Source organism: Gambusia affinis, linkage group LG04 (assembly GCF_019740435.1).
Source record: "Gambusia affinis linkage group LG04, SWU_Gaff_1.0, whole genome shotgun sequence".
Classification (NCBI taxonomy): domain Eukaryota; kingdom Metazoa; phylum Chordata; class Actinopteri; order Cyprinodontiformes; family Poeciliidae; genus Gambusia; species Gambusia affinis.
Window position 1 is genome coordinate 16,519,801 of NC_057871.1, and position 17,455 is coordinate 16,537,255.

The 17,455-nt window shown below is 38.6% G+C and overlaps 1 protein-coding gene across 4 annotated transcripts in view; it reads right to left on the reverse strand.

The window, feature by feature from the left end:
* Positions 1-17,455, reverse strand: part of LOC122830147 (endonuclease V-like) — a 46,685-nt gene that overhangs the window by 11,732 nt on the left and 17,498 nt on the right. For 3 of the 4 annotated variants that reach the window (XM_044115262.1, XM_044115263.1, XM_044115260.1), the window contains exon 8: positions 11,335-11,404. In XM_044115262.1, the coding sequence (XP_043971197.1) occupies positions 11,348-11,404 (57 nt within the window). In that variant the 3' untranslated portion in view covers positions 11,335-11,347. Of the gene's footprint in view, positions 1-551; positions 8,382-11,334; positions 11,405-17,455 lie in introns of those variants that run through there. The other variant, XM_044115261.1, reaches the window with a different exon arrangement.

Consider the following 17,455-nt stretch of genomic DNA (forward strand, 5'->3'; position numbering starts at 1 on the left):
ATAATTTTCTTGTGTGTTATAAATTATTTATCACTTTTATTATTTTCAAATGACTTGTAGATACATACTGAGTGTGAAGTTACAAATGTCCCCAGGGCAATAAAAATAAAAATGATCTCTTTGAGAAAAGGGCAGAGGGCATATTCTCAAGCTCACTGTGCAGTATGTATTTTAGACTTTAGATTTTTACCAGGGATACTAATGATTGTGTAGGATGTCACAAAAGAGCTGGCACTACAGTTGAATGCTTCTATAAGTGAAACACAGTCATAAACTTATCTAAAATTACTTGATAAGTCTGGCTAATGTTGAATTTCAACTTATTAAGGTGATGAAACAGAATCTGTATTCTAGAGTTGGTTCAGTCATGAGACGGTGATGAAGACAAGTCTGATAAGTCCTTTGAAATATCAGATTAACTAAGGAGTCTGCTGTGATGAAACAGAACTTGGAGTGCACTGGGAAGTTTCAGTGTCAGGTGTCAAACCCGCTCTGCGTGACGCAAGCGGTGTCCTGACTGATGAAGCTCTGGCAGCGTGATCAAGAATGTTCCCCCGGCGCCCGGGCAGACCTCAAGTGATGCATCGCCTCTAAGCGAACCACTGACCAACTTTTGGAGCGTCAGAAAATGATGGGTGAAATCTGCAATCCGGTGACAGGCTGCAAGTCAAACTCGGAGGCCGAGCATGTTCGAACTTCATGATTCAAAATGGCAGCGACAACAGATTTTATGGAAGTTGACATATTGGGAAAATATTTATGACAGACACTTGCAGGAGAAGCATCAGTGGGAATGCGGTATGAGTACACACTACATTCAATATGAATGAGATGGACGCCTTTTACCTTTGGGATTTACATCCTCGGCATTCATACATTCTCAATGAATTTTTAGTTAGTTTAATTTATTTAGTTTAATTTGCAGCACTCAAATTAAAAATTACTCAATCATATTGTAAGAATTTTTGCTAAAACCAGATTGGATGCGTCTGGATTTAAATGACCCTCTGCACCGTTGGTCATGCCCATTATGTGGTGGTGTACCTCAATAACATTACTTTAAAAGCAGTAAGAGCATTAGTTGCATATTCCAAAAATAACTAAATCTACAGAGACTTTGAAGGGATTTCCTCCTCGTATATCAAACTCAAAGTGAGCAGCAGAGAGCACACACTGTTGCTGGCAGTGATAACATCAACATCTTGTCTGCTAAAGCCCACAGGCTCCTTACCCAAGAGGAATTATTTGCAATAAATCTAGTAGTGTCTCTTATCCAGCAGGAGGAAATGAAAAGGGAACAGACTAATACTGAGATGGCTGTCAGTCTATGAGAATTTGTACAACAGACTTTTATGTAATATTTTTGGGCGATGCATTTGGCGTGTGTTGATTTACGTCCAGACATAAAACATCCACTGTTTTATTCTGTCTCGGTTCAATGAATGGGTGATTCTACATCCATATAATCAGTGTTTATAAATGAGAAGAGAATTAGCATTTGGTCTTGACCATATTACATCTGTAATTTTATGATTTCTGCTCACTAAGAGCTGATGAATACATTCTCCTTCATTCTGAATTTAGAAAATGTCTGATAACTTGGTGGTAAAAAAAGAGGTTGTGGAGGATAAATGACAGAGGAAATTGGTTGAACATAGGGATATAATCAAAGAAAAACTATATCTAAAAAAATAAAATATCATAGAGATTTCTCGATCTTCAGAATTTTTTATAAAAAAACTGAAAATTGTGGATTATACATCCATCACTGCAGAAAGTGTAAAGCGAGCTGCAACATGACAACATTTGCTACATTTTCAGTTGGTGTGTTTCGCTTTCACACTGCACTGTGTCAAATGAACCAAGCCCTTTGAAAAATGTGTTCCTCGTCTGGCCTGTGGTGGTGCAACACCAAGAACCACTGAAAGAAACAACATGGAACCATCTGAGCCATTTTCCCTCTACAGTTAGACTCGCCCGTTGGTTTTGGTTGTACTTACCCAGAATGCCCTGCGCTATAGTTTGTTTCCTGCTTTTGGAGAGATCACCGGTTCGCTTGCACTCATATATGCATTCAAACCGTGCACCAGGCTTTTAGGCAGACCGGATTTGTCTTTTTTTGGTTCATATCAGAATTTGACTCTGCAGAGTTTAACAAATAAGCTAATGGTCGATTAAAGGAGACTTTAAACAGAGCTGGAGTAAATGTACTTTTAGTTTCTGTAGATAAAGTTTTCACAGCCTGTTTGCTTCTTTCTAACTTGTGAAAGTCAGAGGCAAGATGAGCTGCTATGACTCGTGTCACTAAGGCTTATTGATGACAATGCATGACAGGTTGGCTGCAGGGAAGAAGCCCAGAGGCTCCGGCTTATTTAAATTGTGACACATGCGAGAGAAAAGGTAGAACTGATCTTTTTTCCCCACAATCACAACCCAGAAAAAAAAAACATTAATTAAACCCTTTTCTTCTCTCTAAAACATGAGAAATAAGCAAATGTTTGAGAAGAATGATGATGATGATGATGATGATGACAGATGAATGAGACTTTATGAGGTCTGCAACTCTTTCCCTGATATCTTTGCTGATACCTTTTGCTTTTTCCATGATGCTACACAAGAAGCCTTGTGCTTGAGGAGTCGACATCCACTTGTGTGCCTCAATATAACTTAAATGCTGTGAATAAAACTTCTAAAGACATGATGTCGTCTGTGTTTCGGCTCACTGTTTACAGGCAAACCCAAAGGCATGCGTCCATTTTGGATGCTTTCTAAAGCCTGGAAAATGCTAACAAGACATTGATGATGTCATTGCAAGATTCAGTGGAGTTTTCCACTGGAGGTTTCCTGACATCATTCAGTCCTGGTTAAGTTAACATTTTGAGACTTAGGACCTTAAAGTTGATGTGTTCCACATAACTATCTTTTTTTTTTTTATATTCACCTAAAAGGATTTGTTGATAGGGCCCCTACTTGGGCTCTAGCCTGCGGGGTTCAAACACACCCAGATCTGTTCCACACAGTGAGCAGCAGCAGGGGACACGAGCCTCACTGAAGAGCTGGATTGACTGATGTCACTCATATTTGAGAGTTGGAATTTGAAAAGTTTGGAAAAAAAACTGCTGCAAGCTCTTGCAAATATGATTTTGGATTAGTTCAGCTGGACGCAGACCAGCTGCAGTCGAGGTGTTTATACAGCTTGTTTGGTTTTCTGCGTTTGTGTCCAGCTGGTATATAAAGAACTTGATAAAGTTTTCAAAGCCTGTTTTCCTCCTGTCTCACAGACTTGTCCTTTACCAACCATGCTCTCATGTTTTCTGCTGCTCCTGATTTCCTGCTTCAATGTATTTTCTTTCTGGGCTCCTTTTAATTTTCCAGAACCCTCTGTGAGAGAGTTGTCACTTGTTTTACAACGTCACAAACCGGGACTCCGCTCAACAGTTTTTCTTTTTTTATCTTTAGTATTACCAACTTAGTTATTGCCCACCTCTCCCCAAAACACTTTCTATTTATTTCCCTTATTTTGCAGCACTCTTCTAATGAACCTTCAAGTGCATAAGGTTTAGCATAGCATGCTTAGAATGAAACAAGAATAAAGAAAACAGTTTAATAGGAGATGATGTGCTAACAGTGCATCCATGGTTTTCTAAACTAATGTAAAAAGTTCTTTAACTTTTATTCCATAGAGAGGATGAAGAGTCCATCTGTCATCACACGTCCCACCACTGAAGAGAACTTGTGAAACAAGTAGAACAATGTTGTGCAACAAACAATCCACTCTTCATATTCAGGTGTGAAGATTTCGCGGTGTGCAGATATCATACTACATGAGGACAATTTCGTTGGAAACGAAATCACAAATACAGCATCGTTTTGCGTGCAACAAATTAAAACAAAAACTCTAGCTATGATTCCAAACTCATGTCATTAGCACTTCCCTCTTTCCCTACAGGAAAACAGTTTTTTTTACCCTGATGCAAATGAGCTTGTGGCGGCAGCGAGACATTTAGCTCGCTGCAGTGTCTTTGGGAAAGTCACCGGTAACATGAGCTGCCATGAGTCGTGTTGATCTGCTCACAGCTCACTACGGCTTACGGATGACAAGGCATGGCAGGTGGGCTGCAGGGCAGAAGCCCAGAGGCTGCACCTTCTTTAAAGTGTGACATGATATATGTGCGAGCAAAGGCGGGTGTATGTGCGCATAATGAATTCTCTTTTTTCTATGATCACAGCCAAGAGAGAAAAGCAATTAAACCCCCGAACCCTAAAAACTTTAAAATATGAGAAGTGAGCAAATGTTTGTGAGAAGCATTATGAATGAAGTCACTAACTGAATAACAAGCTTTATCATTCACATCCGACATCAGTGTCTGACCGCACAAATACACTTCTTTAAGAATGGTCAAACATCCACATAAACGCACTACTAAACTCCTGTGTGAGGGTGTGAGGAGAGAGTTGAAGCTGTAATAGCTGCAGAGTGTCACTCAAGGTTATATGCAGATAAATGAATATTTTTTGCAATGTGGTGTTTATGCATTTAACAATTTTCTGATTTAGCGTACTAACATTTTCTATCCAAAATGCTCTGTGTAGAGCTGTCCGAATTAGGGAAAAATATTTCCTCATCAAATTTTGTGTTTAATTGTGTAAAAGTATAATTTACATTAATTCAACACACAGTCAATTGAGCATGAAATGACTATGCGCTCCGCTCTAGAACAAAAACATTTTAGATCTGCTACATCTAACCGGGAGAATTACTGACAAAGTTTCTCTTTAAAGAGATGAAACAGAGAGTGAACAGCGTTTGAAGGTGTGTGACTCAACAAAGTAGAATATAGATACAGTTTGAAAAAATAAAACCCTAAGCCGGAGAGTATGGGACAGATTTTCCACCTTTCCAAAAGACTCCAGTTCATTAGTCGCTGATGTACTAAATATGTTTCAGTCAATTCGCACATGCAACTTTATTCAGGAGAGGTAATTCAAACACACCAATGAGAAACAAGCAGGTCTGATGATAAATAGACTTCTTTTATACATGTTAATGTTTTAATGGTCCTTCCAGTCCCGATAGCAAACATTCAGAATATTTCACTTTTAATGTGAAATGAAAACACAGTTAACCCAGCAGGACCCAGTGCTATTTATATACAATGTGATCGCATTTCAGTTTATGAGTTGGTCTCACATTAGGTGAACTAAATCCCAACCTATTTAGTGTTAATAAAGTCAATGAAAGAGCTCTACAAAGTATATTACAGCTTAAAGAAGCTGTAATATAACTAAAAAAAAATCCAAAATGATAAATAGCTATAATAGTTAGTTGCACAGCTGTAACACTGTTATTTTTCCTACTTACGTTTTGTGTGCTAAAATAATGACTATGAAGACCAAAGGATAAAATTTACATTATTTTATTCTGACCCAAAAACCTCGACCTTCATATTCTATTTTGAAGCTTCTACATTTATTATATTAGTTCGTAAAGGTTCTGTTTTTCAGCAAATATGTACCCCTTGCCTGCAAAAAGTTGATAAATTATCCAAAGCCTTCATTAATCAAACTTCATTAAAATCAAATCAGGACTTAAAACTGAATTTTATTAACAAAGTTTGATTTTCTATGATTTGTCACGTAGTATTTTAGTCCTTCCCAGAACTAAACAGTGACTCTGTCATGTTTGGGGGTTGTAAAGTGGTGAGGTAGACGCAGTAGACCCAGGTTTGTAGAATGAAATGATGATTTAATGATGAAGAGTACAAAAATCCAGGCAGCCCAGGCAAGGAGCTCAGAATCTGGTAGCAACTGGTAAACGGTACTCAAAAATTTTAACGACAACAGAATAGAGGAGGACCTCACAAGGAAACGAGACACAGCTGGGATTAAATACAGGGGGAGTAATCAAGGAAACAAGACACAGCTGGGATCAATCACACCCTATAAAGGCAGTTGTTTAAGGGTCACGTAAACATTTCTTGTCCTTGTTGATAATTTTATTTTATTTTTTTTTAAGTCAAGACTTGTTTATTGCAATGCATCACCCTCAATTGAGTAATCTTTAAAAGCATCAGGGGACAAAAGATATAAGGAAAAGCTTAATTGAAAAAACAAAGGTCAAGGTATGATGAGAGCAATGAGAAAAAGATGAAGACATGATGTGTCATCCCAAACCTTTCTACTGCAGTCTAGTGAACACATCAGTGTGCTGAATATCATGACTCTTCATCCTGACAGGACTCCCACAGTGAGCTCCTCTCAGTCACATGGCTGCTGCAGATTATGATATTGTTGCAGCAGGTAGCTTAGCTGCTGTTTGTGGGTATTCTCCTGCAGTGATACTCATCAAATTCTCAGCTGTTGAGCAGCACAGGAAACGGTGAAACAACCAGGACCCAAAACTTTGCAGATATCCACCTGAAGCTACTGCAGATCTTACTCTGATCCAATAAAATATAGCATTTTTTTTAAGCTTTCAAATGTGGAAAAACAAGACAAATCTTTTGCTCTTCAGAGTTATTTTTCTTCTTTAGAAAAAAAAAAATACTGAAACGCAGTTTTTCTGCTGCCTTTCTTTATCTGCCACACAATCTCCTGATCTGCCAACCCATTTGTCCTTTCTCTCATCCTGTCTCGCGTTCCTGGGGCTCTGCGATTGTTCTTGTTATCGTTGAGGAGTGCGCAGGGGCTTTTTGTCAGTGTGTTTGATGAGAAGATGGTGAAAAATGAGGCAGGGGGCGGCAATTTATCAGCACTTGAGAGGCACATGGCTGCATTCTGGGCAGAGGGAGGGAAGGTTTTTCTGTATGAGGCCGGGCATGATGAAATGTATGCGATTTCCCCTCCACTGCGTCAGACAGACAGGAGGGAGAATAAATAAGGAGAAAGACAAAGGGGAGGGTCCTTTCCTCTGTCTGCAGAAGCCATTCTTTTATTCCCCTCGCCCCTGTTGCTCTCGCCGTCCATCTGAGCAAATACATAAGATTCACTTTTTATATCCCCATTCTCTTCTCCTTGACATCCAATTTGTTTGTTTTCCAGGAAACAGATGACAGACTTCCAACAGAAAGTGAATATAAGAAAAAGTGAGAAACTATTTTATCATCCAAAGTTGCGGTGTCAACTTTACCCCTTGCTTCCACTTCTTGTTGTGTTTCTTTTTTTTTTTTTGCTTTCCAACCATTTATTTAACTCCATACTTTGACACTTTCAGCACATCAGCATGCAAGCAGCAACAATCACCACTGCCACCACTACACAGTTCCTGACCTTTTTGTTGAGTATCCCCTTTGAATCATCTCTCCACTCAAAACAGATACACAAACACACATGCAACAGAGTCTTCCAAACGTATTTATGGCCTTTAATACTTTTCCTTTTTGTCACATGACAACCACAAATATCAATGTATTTTATTCAGATGTTAAGCTACGGATCAACACATGGCTCCATGTTTGTCTCCTTTAAAGAGAAACACACTAGATATTCACACTTCAAGGGAGCTCCAAATCAAGACATAAGTTTGGTAGCAAAAAATACCAAAGTTGACTCCATCTGTTAATATCTCAACAAAACAATCAAAATAATTTCATCTGAGTGCCAGATGAAGGAGGAGCTAAACAGAACTGAGAGATAAATATATACAAAGAGGTAATAAATCCTAATGCAGTCACACTGGCGAGCAAAAGAGAGTGAAATAGGAAGTAATATTGAAATGAGGTCTAATAAGAAGAAGAAACAGAAGGATGGAGGAAATGCCTGTGGGGATTCTTAAACAGAGGAAAATGGTACTGTTCTGACTCCAGCTTTGATTTTACAATAAAACTGAACAAGAAGCATTTCTTTGTTTTATGAACAGCCAAAGAAGAGGGAGTAACCAGAAAACATATCAACTCGAACAGCTGAACAAGCTTAATGCAAAGAAGTTTAAACTTTTTTCTAGTGAAATACATATAGTAAAATTATTTTGTCTTTGTTGTACAAAGTGGGATTGGTTTAGCAAATAAAGCAAATAAAACAGACTGACATCACACAAAAGAAGCTGTAACTCCAGGTTTATTAAAGATCAAATTTCATTTTAACCCTTTAAGTTATTCGTAAAACTATTTGCAATTGAATTTGTAAAGCATTTTAGGCAAAACATTTTTTCTAACCCAGTTGTGAGGAATGGTGTAAGAACTGCCCCAATAATAACCTTAGCGGTTGTATGACAGATTGAAACTGGAAACTTGTTCTTCAGATTGTTCAGATTGAAACTTATAAGCCAGTTTATTCTCAAACATGTCAGAAGCCATTTGGTTGAAAAGTGAAACATTTTTAAGAAAGAAAATAAGTCCAGCTTCCTTCACCTTCATCACTCAGGAATGCTTGCTGATCTGAAACTGAAAATAGTTTTAATGGATTAAACGTCAGACAGTTACTTTGTAAATAGAGTATGTAAATATGTAATGTATCTATGGAACGTAGACTGAAGCAGGAAGAGATGGAAGGAGAACCTCAGATGGACTGTGAGAGGTGTAACAGGTGCGTCTGCGACAGATCGACTTTCTGCCACTTTGTTCTCCGGTTAACACTCAGACTGCCTTGTATTTTCTGCAACCAGCCATGTCCTTGTGGCACCATAAGTTTTTAATAAGGCTGGTTCCCAGCAGAGCTCATCAACCCCAACCTTGTGCCGAACGCCTCTCCAACATTTTCCATGACATTTCAGAAATGTTTCGTAAAGGGCAGTAGAGTTTGTATAACAGCATGAAGCTGATTGAACCAGTCTCCGTAATTGAAAGTGAATGGCTTGTGGATGTGCTGAGCTACAGATCAGCATTATGGCTGTTCTCCCCTCTAACGTTTTTCTTCTGAGTATTCTCCTAACACGTAGACATGCGTCCGGGCAAAAGACATCCACATTTTTTCTAAACCACTTCTGAGGTGGCTTTTCATCACCACATCGCTAAGCAGTATAACTTAGTAGGCCATCCTTCATTTGATACTGTATCTAGTAACCAAAAATGGCTGAATTTGCTTTTCTTTGCTGTTGTTTTCATTTTATCATTAGCCTGTCGCTTTGCTTTGTTACATACAGTTAATAAACTCTGTTTCTCTATATTTTTCTGTAACTGTCCATAAAGTATAATTACATAGCAATTTGACTCCTTAGTCAATATAGACAGAAGCAAAATCCAGAATACATTTCTGTCTTTCTCGTGTTTCTACTTCATCTTGAAGCATCTTGTTCTTCTCTTCTGTTGGGTTCTTCTGTCCTGGTGCTCTGTCTTTCAAGTTTCTGTCCTGCCTCTGACAAAGACAGAAAAGATTTATCCTCTTCTACCACCCAGGGACGTCCCGGGATCCAAAGCTGAGCAACACACTGCCTCAAACTTTCTACAGCAATGTATCAAGCCACAGAGGATGACAAGTTTTTCCTTCTGTCTCCTATCATACTGAAGATGTTAATGTGTCTGAAATGCGCAAGAACGGAGATGATTCTTTTGTTCTGTGTTGGCGAGTCAAAGAGTCCGCTCTGTTTTCTTTTATCAGAAAGTAAATTGGGGAGAATTAATGACAGAAACAGAAGTGAGGGAGGAGTTGGGCTCTAAAATGAATGTAAAACCATTTGCATCCAAGGGAGGGGCCATCTCACAACCGGAACAGTTTTTAAAAGGATTACAAGTCATACAGCAATTAATTGTTCCTTATCAATAAAAATATTATTAAGCAAATTCCCTGAGCTAATTCATTAACTAGTTAGGCTCAATGGAGAGACATTGTTGTGATGATGCACTGAAGGTGAAGTGTCAGAAGGAGCAGGAGCTTGTTAAAGAGACAGAGGCCCAAATTCAAAGCTTTAAAATCCAAAGTCAAATTTCTTTTAAGCCATGTTTGATATTTATAGCATTTTTATAACAACTGAAGATAACAGTTACTTGATTGTGCAATTAAACAACACTCTATACGGCTGCAAAATGCCACATACACTGCCCCTTTAAATGTTCTGGACTACCTTTTTTATACATATGCACTTACAACAATATTTTAGGACAATAACCTTCCACGCACTATTTCAACATTAACACATTTTCTGATTCTTGCCTATGCCTTAATTTGAAACTCAATATTGTTCAGACAGGCTTGCCAGCAGGATACTGCTGTTAATGTTTAGGTGCAGAAAGTACGACATTACCATAAAGTAAGACCTACACCCCACCATATCAAGCAGCCACGGCACGGTACATTGGATCAAACGTGTCTCCAGCATTGTTAAGTGAATGTGAGGGTAAATATGGGTTATACATGCCAACTCAGCACAAAGCCTCCCTTCCTGTCTCCAACTCTTTGCAGGAAGACCGATCAAAGCTCCGTCAGAGGATTCACCACATCAGTGAGCTTCCAAGAAGACACACACATTTCTCCCATTATGTTGCCAAGCGCAGCACGGAAACACCAAAGAGCACACGTACAACCTCCTTTGCTAACCAGTGAGTTCATTTTAGAGTCTCTGCTTCAGACTCGGAAGGTTTGATTCGGAGCATGTTTGAACATGCTTGTCTTCACGTGGTGAATGATGATTAGACTTTTGAAGGAACTGAGTGAGCTAATGGTCTGCAGCTTTCATCAGTAATAAGGGAGGCAGGGTCAAATTGGGGAGCGCGGCCTGTTATCTCAGATGAGACTCTAAGGATCAAAGGTTCTCCTGAGCTTAACATGCTCTCGCTCTCACATCCTGAGCATCTGTGGATAACCTTACACGTCCTTGGATCACCTTTGCCCCACCCTCACTCCGATAAAAATGCAGGGAAATGCAGAGGGGCTGTCAAAGGCTCTTAAACTCTTAAATCCACCCACTAAGTAGCAGCAGAATGAAGTCAGTTTCTGTTATATAGGCCAAACAGGTGGAAGCTCACAAAACTGAGTTGAGGAAGTGCTGCTTAAAGCTGATTTTGAACATCCCCTGATGAGGTTGTACAGTCCGAACAGAAAACGATACTGTCTGTCTATTGACTCTAAATGCTTGCTTTTCTTTTTCTTTTTGTTCAAAGAAATAAAAAAAATATTCTGATAGAAAATCTATCTTTCTCATATTTATCTTCTTCCCATGCAAATTTACTTGGTTCAATCAGCAAATTAGACCGCAGTAATTGGTATTTCAGAATACAAACGGAGAATTTACTCTGGGATTTAGGAAAAATCCTTGATGAGTCACTTGCTGCGGCTCCTAAGCCTGTTTTAGGACTGAAAATCACAGCAGAGACAGAAACCTCCAGCTGAGAATTTCTGTTTTTAACAGATGTGCGATGTGTAAGGGTGAGAATCCACACCTTTGAAAACTTTGTCACTTACCTGAGTGTCTAATTCATGTATCGGTAGCTGGGAAGTGTATCCGTAGGTATTCTCTGGAGCGAAAGTCAGCCTGTGGAGGAGAAGAGGAGGAATAGGAGCGGGAGAGAGAGATGGAGAGGAAACAGGAAGAGGTAAAACATTTCAGAAGTTGATCTTGCTCATATTATATCAACATTACAAATAAATCTGTGAAATGTAAACGGAAAAAGCTCAGACCTCACTGCTCTGAAAAGCATTTCAGGCGCACTTTAATTGCAGAGTTTCAGTTAAAAATGCAAATCCTTGTTTTGTAGTTTTGCTCATCTATTAGAACTTGTGAAGAAAAATTCAGACAATCTAATTGTTCTATTTCCTTGGCTTTACCAAACAACTCAGAAGAAAAAATAGGCAGAAGAAAAAGTAGGACCAAAAGAAAGCATGAATGAAAGAAGGAAGGAAGAAAAGAAGCAACAATTGAGACAGAAAGAAACAAGGATATAATGGAAGAAAGGTGAAAAGGATAAATGTTAAAAGGAAGGAAAATAGATCTGGAGATAGGACACAAGGCTGGAAGGAAGGAGACAAGGCAGGAATGAAATGCACAATAATGAAAGGAGAGAAACAGTGAAATAAAGGACATAAGAATAGAATAGAATAGAATAGAATAGAATAGAATAGAATAGAATAGAATAGAATAGAATAGAATAGAATAGAATAGAATAGAATAGAATAGAATAGAATAGAATAGAAATATTCTTCATTGTCCCACAGTGGTAAACTAGGGCATCCAGGTAGAAGGAAGGAAACAGCAAAAGAATAGGTTATGGTACTACTAAGTCTAAAAACTCAGTTTTTCACACTTTTCCAGACTCTACCAGGTTGTTCTGTATTACACTCATGTAACCCTTCTAAAGATATTTTAAAAGGGTTACATGAGTGTAATACAGAACAACAGGCAAAACTGTACAACTGGAGAAAACGGTTTAAAAGACAGCCTTTGGTACATTTAGTACAGGAATCCTCATATATATAGTCTTAAGTAAACCACACACATCGCATTAACACGTGAAAAAAAACTCTGCAGCATTGTGACAGAGGACATCCTAGAAAACAATCACTTGAAAATACTTACAAAACCAAAAGAAGTCAGTTCGTCTTATCGATTTCTGCCATTTTCTTTTCACCAGTGTCAAGGAGAAACCACGCCCAGCAGCTTTTCAATTAACACTCTGATTGATGAACAACTTCATTTTAATGATTCGATGTGTTTCTCACAAGTGACTAGAGTGGTGCGAATGTGCACATTCCTATAAAAATGCAGCTGCTACACCTAACAACCCAGATAAATGAAGTATACACCTTGCAACAGGAGGTGAAGCAGTCTAGGTTACCATTGTTTGTTGTGCCTTTCACACTCCAAAGTTTGACACAGATTTTATATATATATATATATATATATATATATATATATATATATATATATATATATATATATATATAAATAATGAAATCATGTTGTCACTGCTTAAAAATGTGCAAATATTATGTTTGTTTTTTTTATTCCTAACAGCCTGGTTTTTTTTAAGTGCTTGTAAAAGTTTAAATTGTTGTTGCAAACCTACATGCAGGAAAGTTTCGTAATGCCACCTTCAGTGGTGTTTGGTGTTTTTACACTACTTTGTGGCTTGTGGATAAAAACATTTACACATTTATATGCAAAAAGCTGATGTGTTTGTGGTTCAAGTGCAAACCACATGGGAACAGATTTTCTGAGCAGAGAGTGCCAGATTATTTTGACAAATCCCTGCATTCTGCACAAAGTAATATATTAACAGGGATTACCATACATAAATATCACTTATTTATATTGTGTAACACAAACATTTCTGCTACCATAGTTTCTAAAGCTGTTTGAGATCAGGTTCTTATGCAGACCCATGCACAGATGCTTAGCTTAGGAAATAGAAAACGGTTTAACTTTTTTTTTGTTCTCTGCTGCATTTTTGGTTCTTTTGGGAAGCTTAAGGAACTAAAAATATTCTTTAACATTTCATGTGGCTTTTCATACATTACCAATCTCTAGGTTGTAAAGTTTTTAAATCTACAGAGCTGTCTGTTGGTAATATCCCCAAGTAAATTAATGTATTTACATTTGATCATGTACGTGCCGATAAAATATTATTCTCGTTTGTTTAAATCTTGTGGGGTTTTTAAACGTCGCAGGACAAGATCAAAGTGAGATGAAATCCATCAGAATCAGACAAAAAGATTTCTGTCAGAGATCGTGGCAAAATGAGGAGGATGAGTGCTGGTTTCCTTTAGAGGCTTCTGTTGTTGACATTGTGGACTGGGATTGTGAACAGAATAGAGTCAAAATCTACTGGTTTTCAAGAGCTGTAGATGTCAATAAACCCAGTAAGGGACCTGCACTCAAACAGAATCAGGAAACTTGTTTACAATATTTGGATTTCATTTTTCACTTTATTATTTGATCAATGCAGGAAAATATAATTTAAGAATTTTAAAACATAACTTAAGTTGAAGAATGAATTGGATGTCTAATGCTAAACTAGCTGGATAACAGCAGGAGACTGTCGCAGTGCAAAAATCAAATTTCATGAATGAATAAATGACTCATTACAGCAAAAAGAAATGTTAGGGTTGCTTATGCATAAAGGAAGACTGGAAAAAAATTTCAATAATAGCAAATATCCTAAAGTAGGTAAAGAATCTAATTCAGTGTGAGTGATTGTTTCATACTGTGTGTATCTGATGGAAAATTGACTCAATGCAGCTTAAAATCACAATTTTCTAGCCAGAAAAACAGAGGTGAACAGATCCTTGGCTGTCTGGCAAAACTTTATGTAAATTCAACTGACACATGCGCTTACACAGAGTAAAGGTTTGGTCCAGGCGCCTGGGGCAGGTCATTACCTCCATCACCGCCAAAGCCCTGCAGTTACAGCCACATGCTCCACTCCTTGCACCACTTCTATATGCATCCATCACCTCCTCATGGTGTTTCCTCTCTCTGTGAGATTCACCTTACCAAACTTTTTTTAGACAAAAAAACGGATCCTTTCATCACTCACTATTCAAACTTTCTCCTGCTTCCCATGGCTCTCTGTCATATCCACCCCTTGGCTAAGCTTAGGTCTCTTTCCAGCTCTCCTCCCAACTCTCAGTGGAGGCCCACAGTCCAGTGGCAACAGTGGCAGAGTGTCAGACAGCCATATATTAACATTCAGACAGCCTCGGGGCCCGAAGGTGAGCTCCACTCTAAATCAGTCAGGTTCTCCAGGCACATTCAGAAAGACTTACACATCCCAACCAGTGGCTGGCACACAAGGAGCTGTGGTGTCAGTCTTCATGGATATTTTCCCTTGTTGGTTTAGTGAAATAACTCTTTTACAGCTGAGAGAGTTTCTCTCTGTCGATGCTTTTCTTTTCAAGCCCATCCATTCTGTTTAAATCCCGCTTCCCATTCTGTGTCTTGGAAACAGATGGGACAAATTGGACTAACCAAAGCCATGAGGGACTCAGACCCAAGCATTTAGCTCAAATTAATAAATCAGATTACACAATCTCACAAGAACACCAGATAACATCCGTCAATCTGAAGATAACATGACAAGATATTCCTTTTTTTCTCCTTGAAAAGGTCTGGAGTCTTTATCTGTCCTTCTATAAATTATTATTTTGCTGTAATTACAGACAATGACAATGTCAAGTCCAAATCAAAATTTTTTTTAGATACATCTAAAAGTGAAGGAGTTGACCAAAGTGCTTTACATATTAAAAGCTAAACAATGTGTTTTAAGCAGACTTAAGTTGATGAGCAGTTTGAGAGGCTTTGACTTTTAAAGGCCGGGTGTTCCAGAGCTTAGTGTCTATCAAAGGAAAGACTCTGTAATCTCTGATGTTTAGTCTTGATCTGAGCAAGTGACCCGTTGATCCAAAAGTCCTTGGCGGATTGTAAGAGTGAAGAGGATCAGATAAGTAGTATGGTGGCAAAGCCATTCAGACTTTTTAAAGCACTGAAAATTTAAGCTGCATCCTGTAATAAACAGAAACCCAATCCAAGATTTTTAATGCAATGGCGATGTTATTGAGCTTTCTTCTTCCAGTCAGGAGTTGCAGTTGTTCCAATTACTGCAACTACTTGCAGTAATGTAATCAAGATGTAATAAATATAGACTACAATCTCAAACTGGTCAGAAGGAATGTAGGATGCAAGCCTTAAAAACTTTGTGAGGTCATTTGTTTACTACTGCTCTCTAAAAAACCTACACAGAACAGCTGATTATGTTCTGTGTAAATGGATGGATGGACTGAGATAAAATTGCAAACATTACAACTAAATAACAATTGGGTGACTTTAGAAGTTAATTGGTTACACTACATTTAACTTTGTGGTGTTGGAGTGAAGGGGACTGATTACAAATGCACAGTGAAAATAAAAAAGTCATCAAACCAGGCATCCCTTTCCATCGGTTCTACAGTATTTGGATCCCATGGATGTTTAATATATTGCACGACGCCACAATAAAATACAATAACGTGTGTTTGTAGTTGAACAAAACACCCTTGCAAAGCATGGGAAATGTGTTACAATATTAAGCAGATTTGCCTTTACAGTTTGCCTAATAAAAAATTGTTGATCTAAGTAGGAATGATGAATATTAACTACCGTTCGTTATTAACAAAGGCAAAGTGTAGCTTGTAATGAGGCCCAGATTTACTTCAGGAGAAACTTTAACCAAAAATTCAACAGATACAAGATGGCAAACAAAACCTTGGGCAATATGGAGACTGGAGACAAACTCTTCAAATTTTAATCTACAAGCATAGCAGCAATATGAGGCAAATTATCTGACAACCCCATAGCAGAGAGACAGAAAAAAAGAGGGAAACAGAAAGTGGATGGATGGATGGATGGATGGATGGATGGATGGATGGATGGATGGATGGATGGATGGATGGATGGATGGATGGATGGATGGATGGATGGATGGATGAATGGAAGGACGGACAGACGGACGGACGGACGGACGGACGGATGGTCGGATGGATGGACGGATGTATGGATGGATGGATGGATGGATGGACGGACGGTTGGATGGATGTGGAAAAACAAAAAGTGTTAAGTAAAGAAGAACAAAGTGGTGGGGGATGCCATTTGGTTGAAGAAATGGATTATTGCTATAAACAAGCCACTCATTGAAATAGTTCAGATACTCGGTGCACACAAAAACATGTTTTTTTGTTCAACAGAGTACAGTGTAATAATGTAAATTCCTGCATCCGCACACTATAGCACCGCCACCCCTAAAATCATAAACCCAGAATTCATCCTTCCCTCAAATATATTTTAGGTTTTAATAACCACACAAAATACGCATCAGCAATATCTCCCGTATAGCCACCCAAAAGCACTGTGTGCTTCCTTCCTTTCCTCAATCTCTTTTATTCTGCGTATGCAGGCTCTCCGTTGCCCATCACTCACATTGAAATTCCATCTGTTTTTGCAATCTGGGAGCGCAGCTGTGGAGTTTTTACGTTTCCCCACTCAGTGCAAAGGGGGGTGTATTGAAACCCAAAGTGGAGACTTTGAAAGTTGGACACATGCTGAAATCAACCCTGCAGGACAATGAGGGCTGTAGTGTTTCCCTGCTGGCTCCTCCGCAGCTTTCTGAAGACAGTTTATGTCCAGTGTAAATCTGTATCACAGAAGTTAAAAAACTTCCCAGACATTAGTCCGTCGGGAAGCTACAAATTTTTTTTGTTTGTTTTCCACCACCCCACATCCTGCATAACTGATTTAACAGAAATGGAAGACAAATGGAGAAGAAAGAGCATAATTAGGGACTTCCACCTTGTACAAAGCACTCAGACATGGAGGAGAGTCTCCTCAGAGTCCCATTAGGAATGGATGTGTTCCCATCAGAGTGTGGAGGAGGAGAGCTTCGGACAGTAATGGATTCAAACCTGGAAATAAGCAGCTATAGACAAACCCACGGTACAGTGTAAACAAGCAGCTTCCTGAAAATAATTCACACACTGCTTGTGTGGATTACTGTTTTCACATTTTGTCACGTTCCAACTGCAAACCTTTTTCTAACGTATTGTTCATCTGAGATCA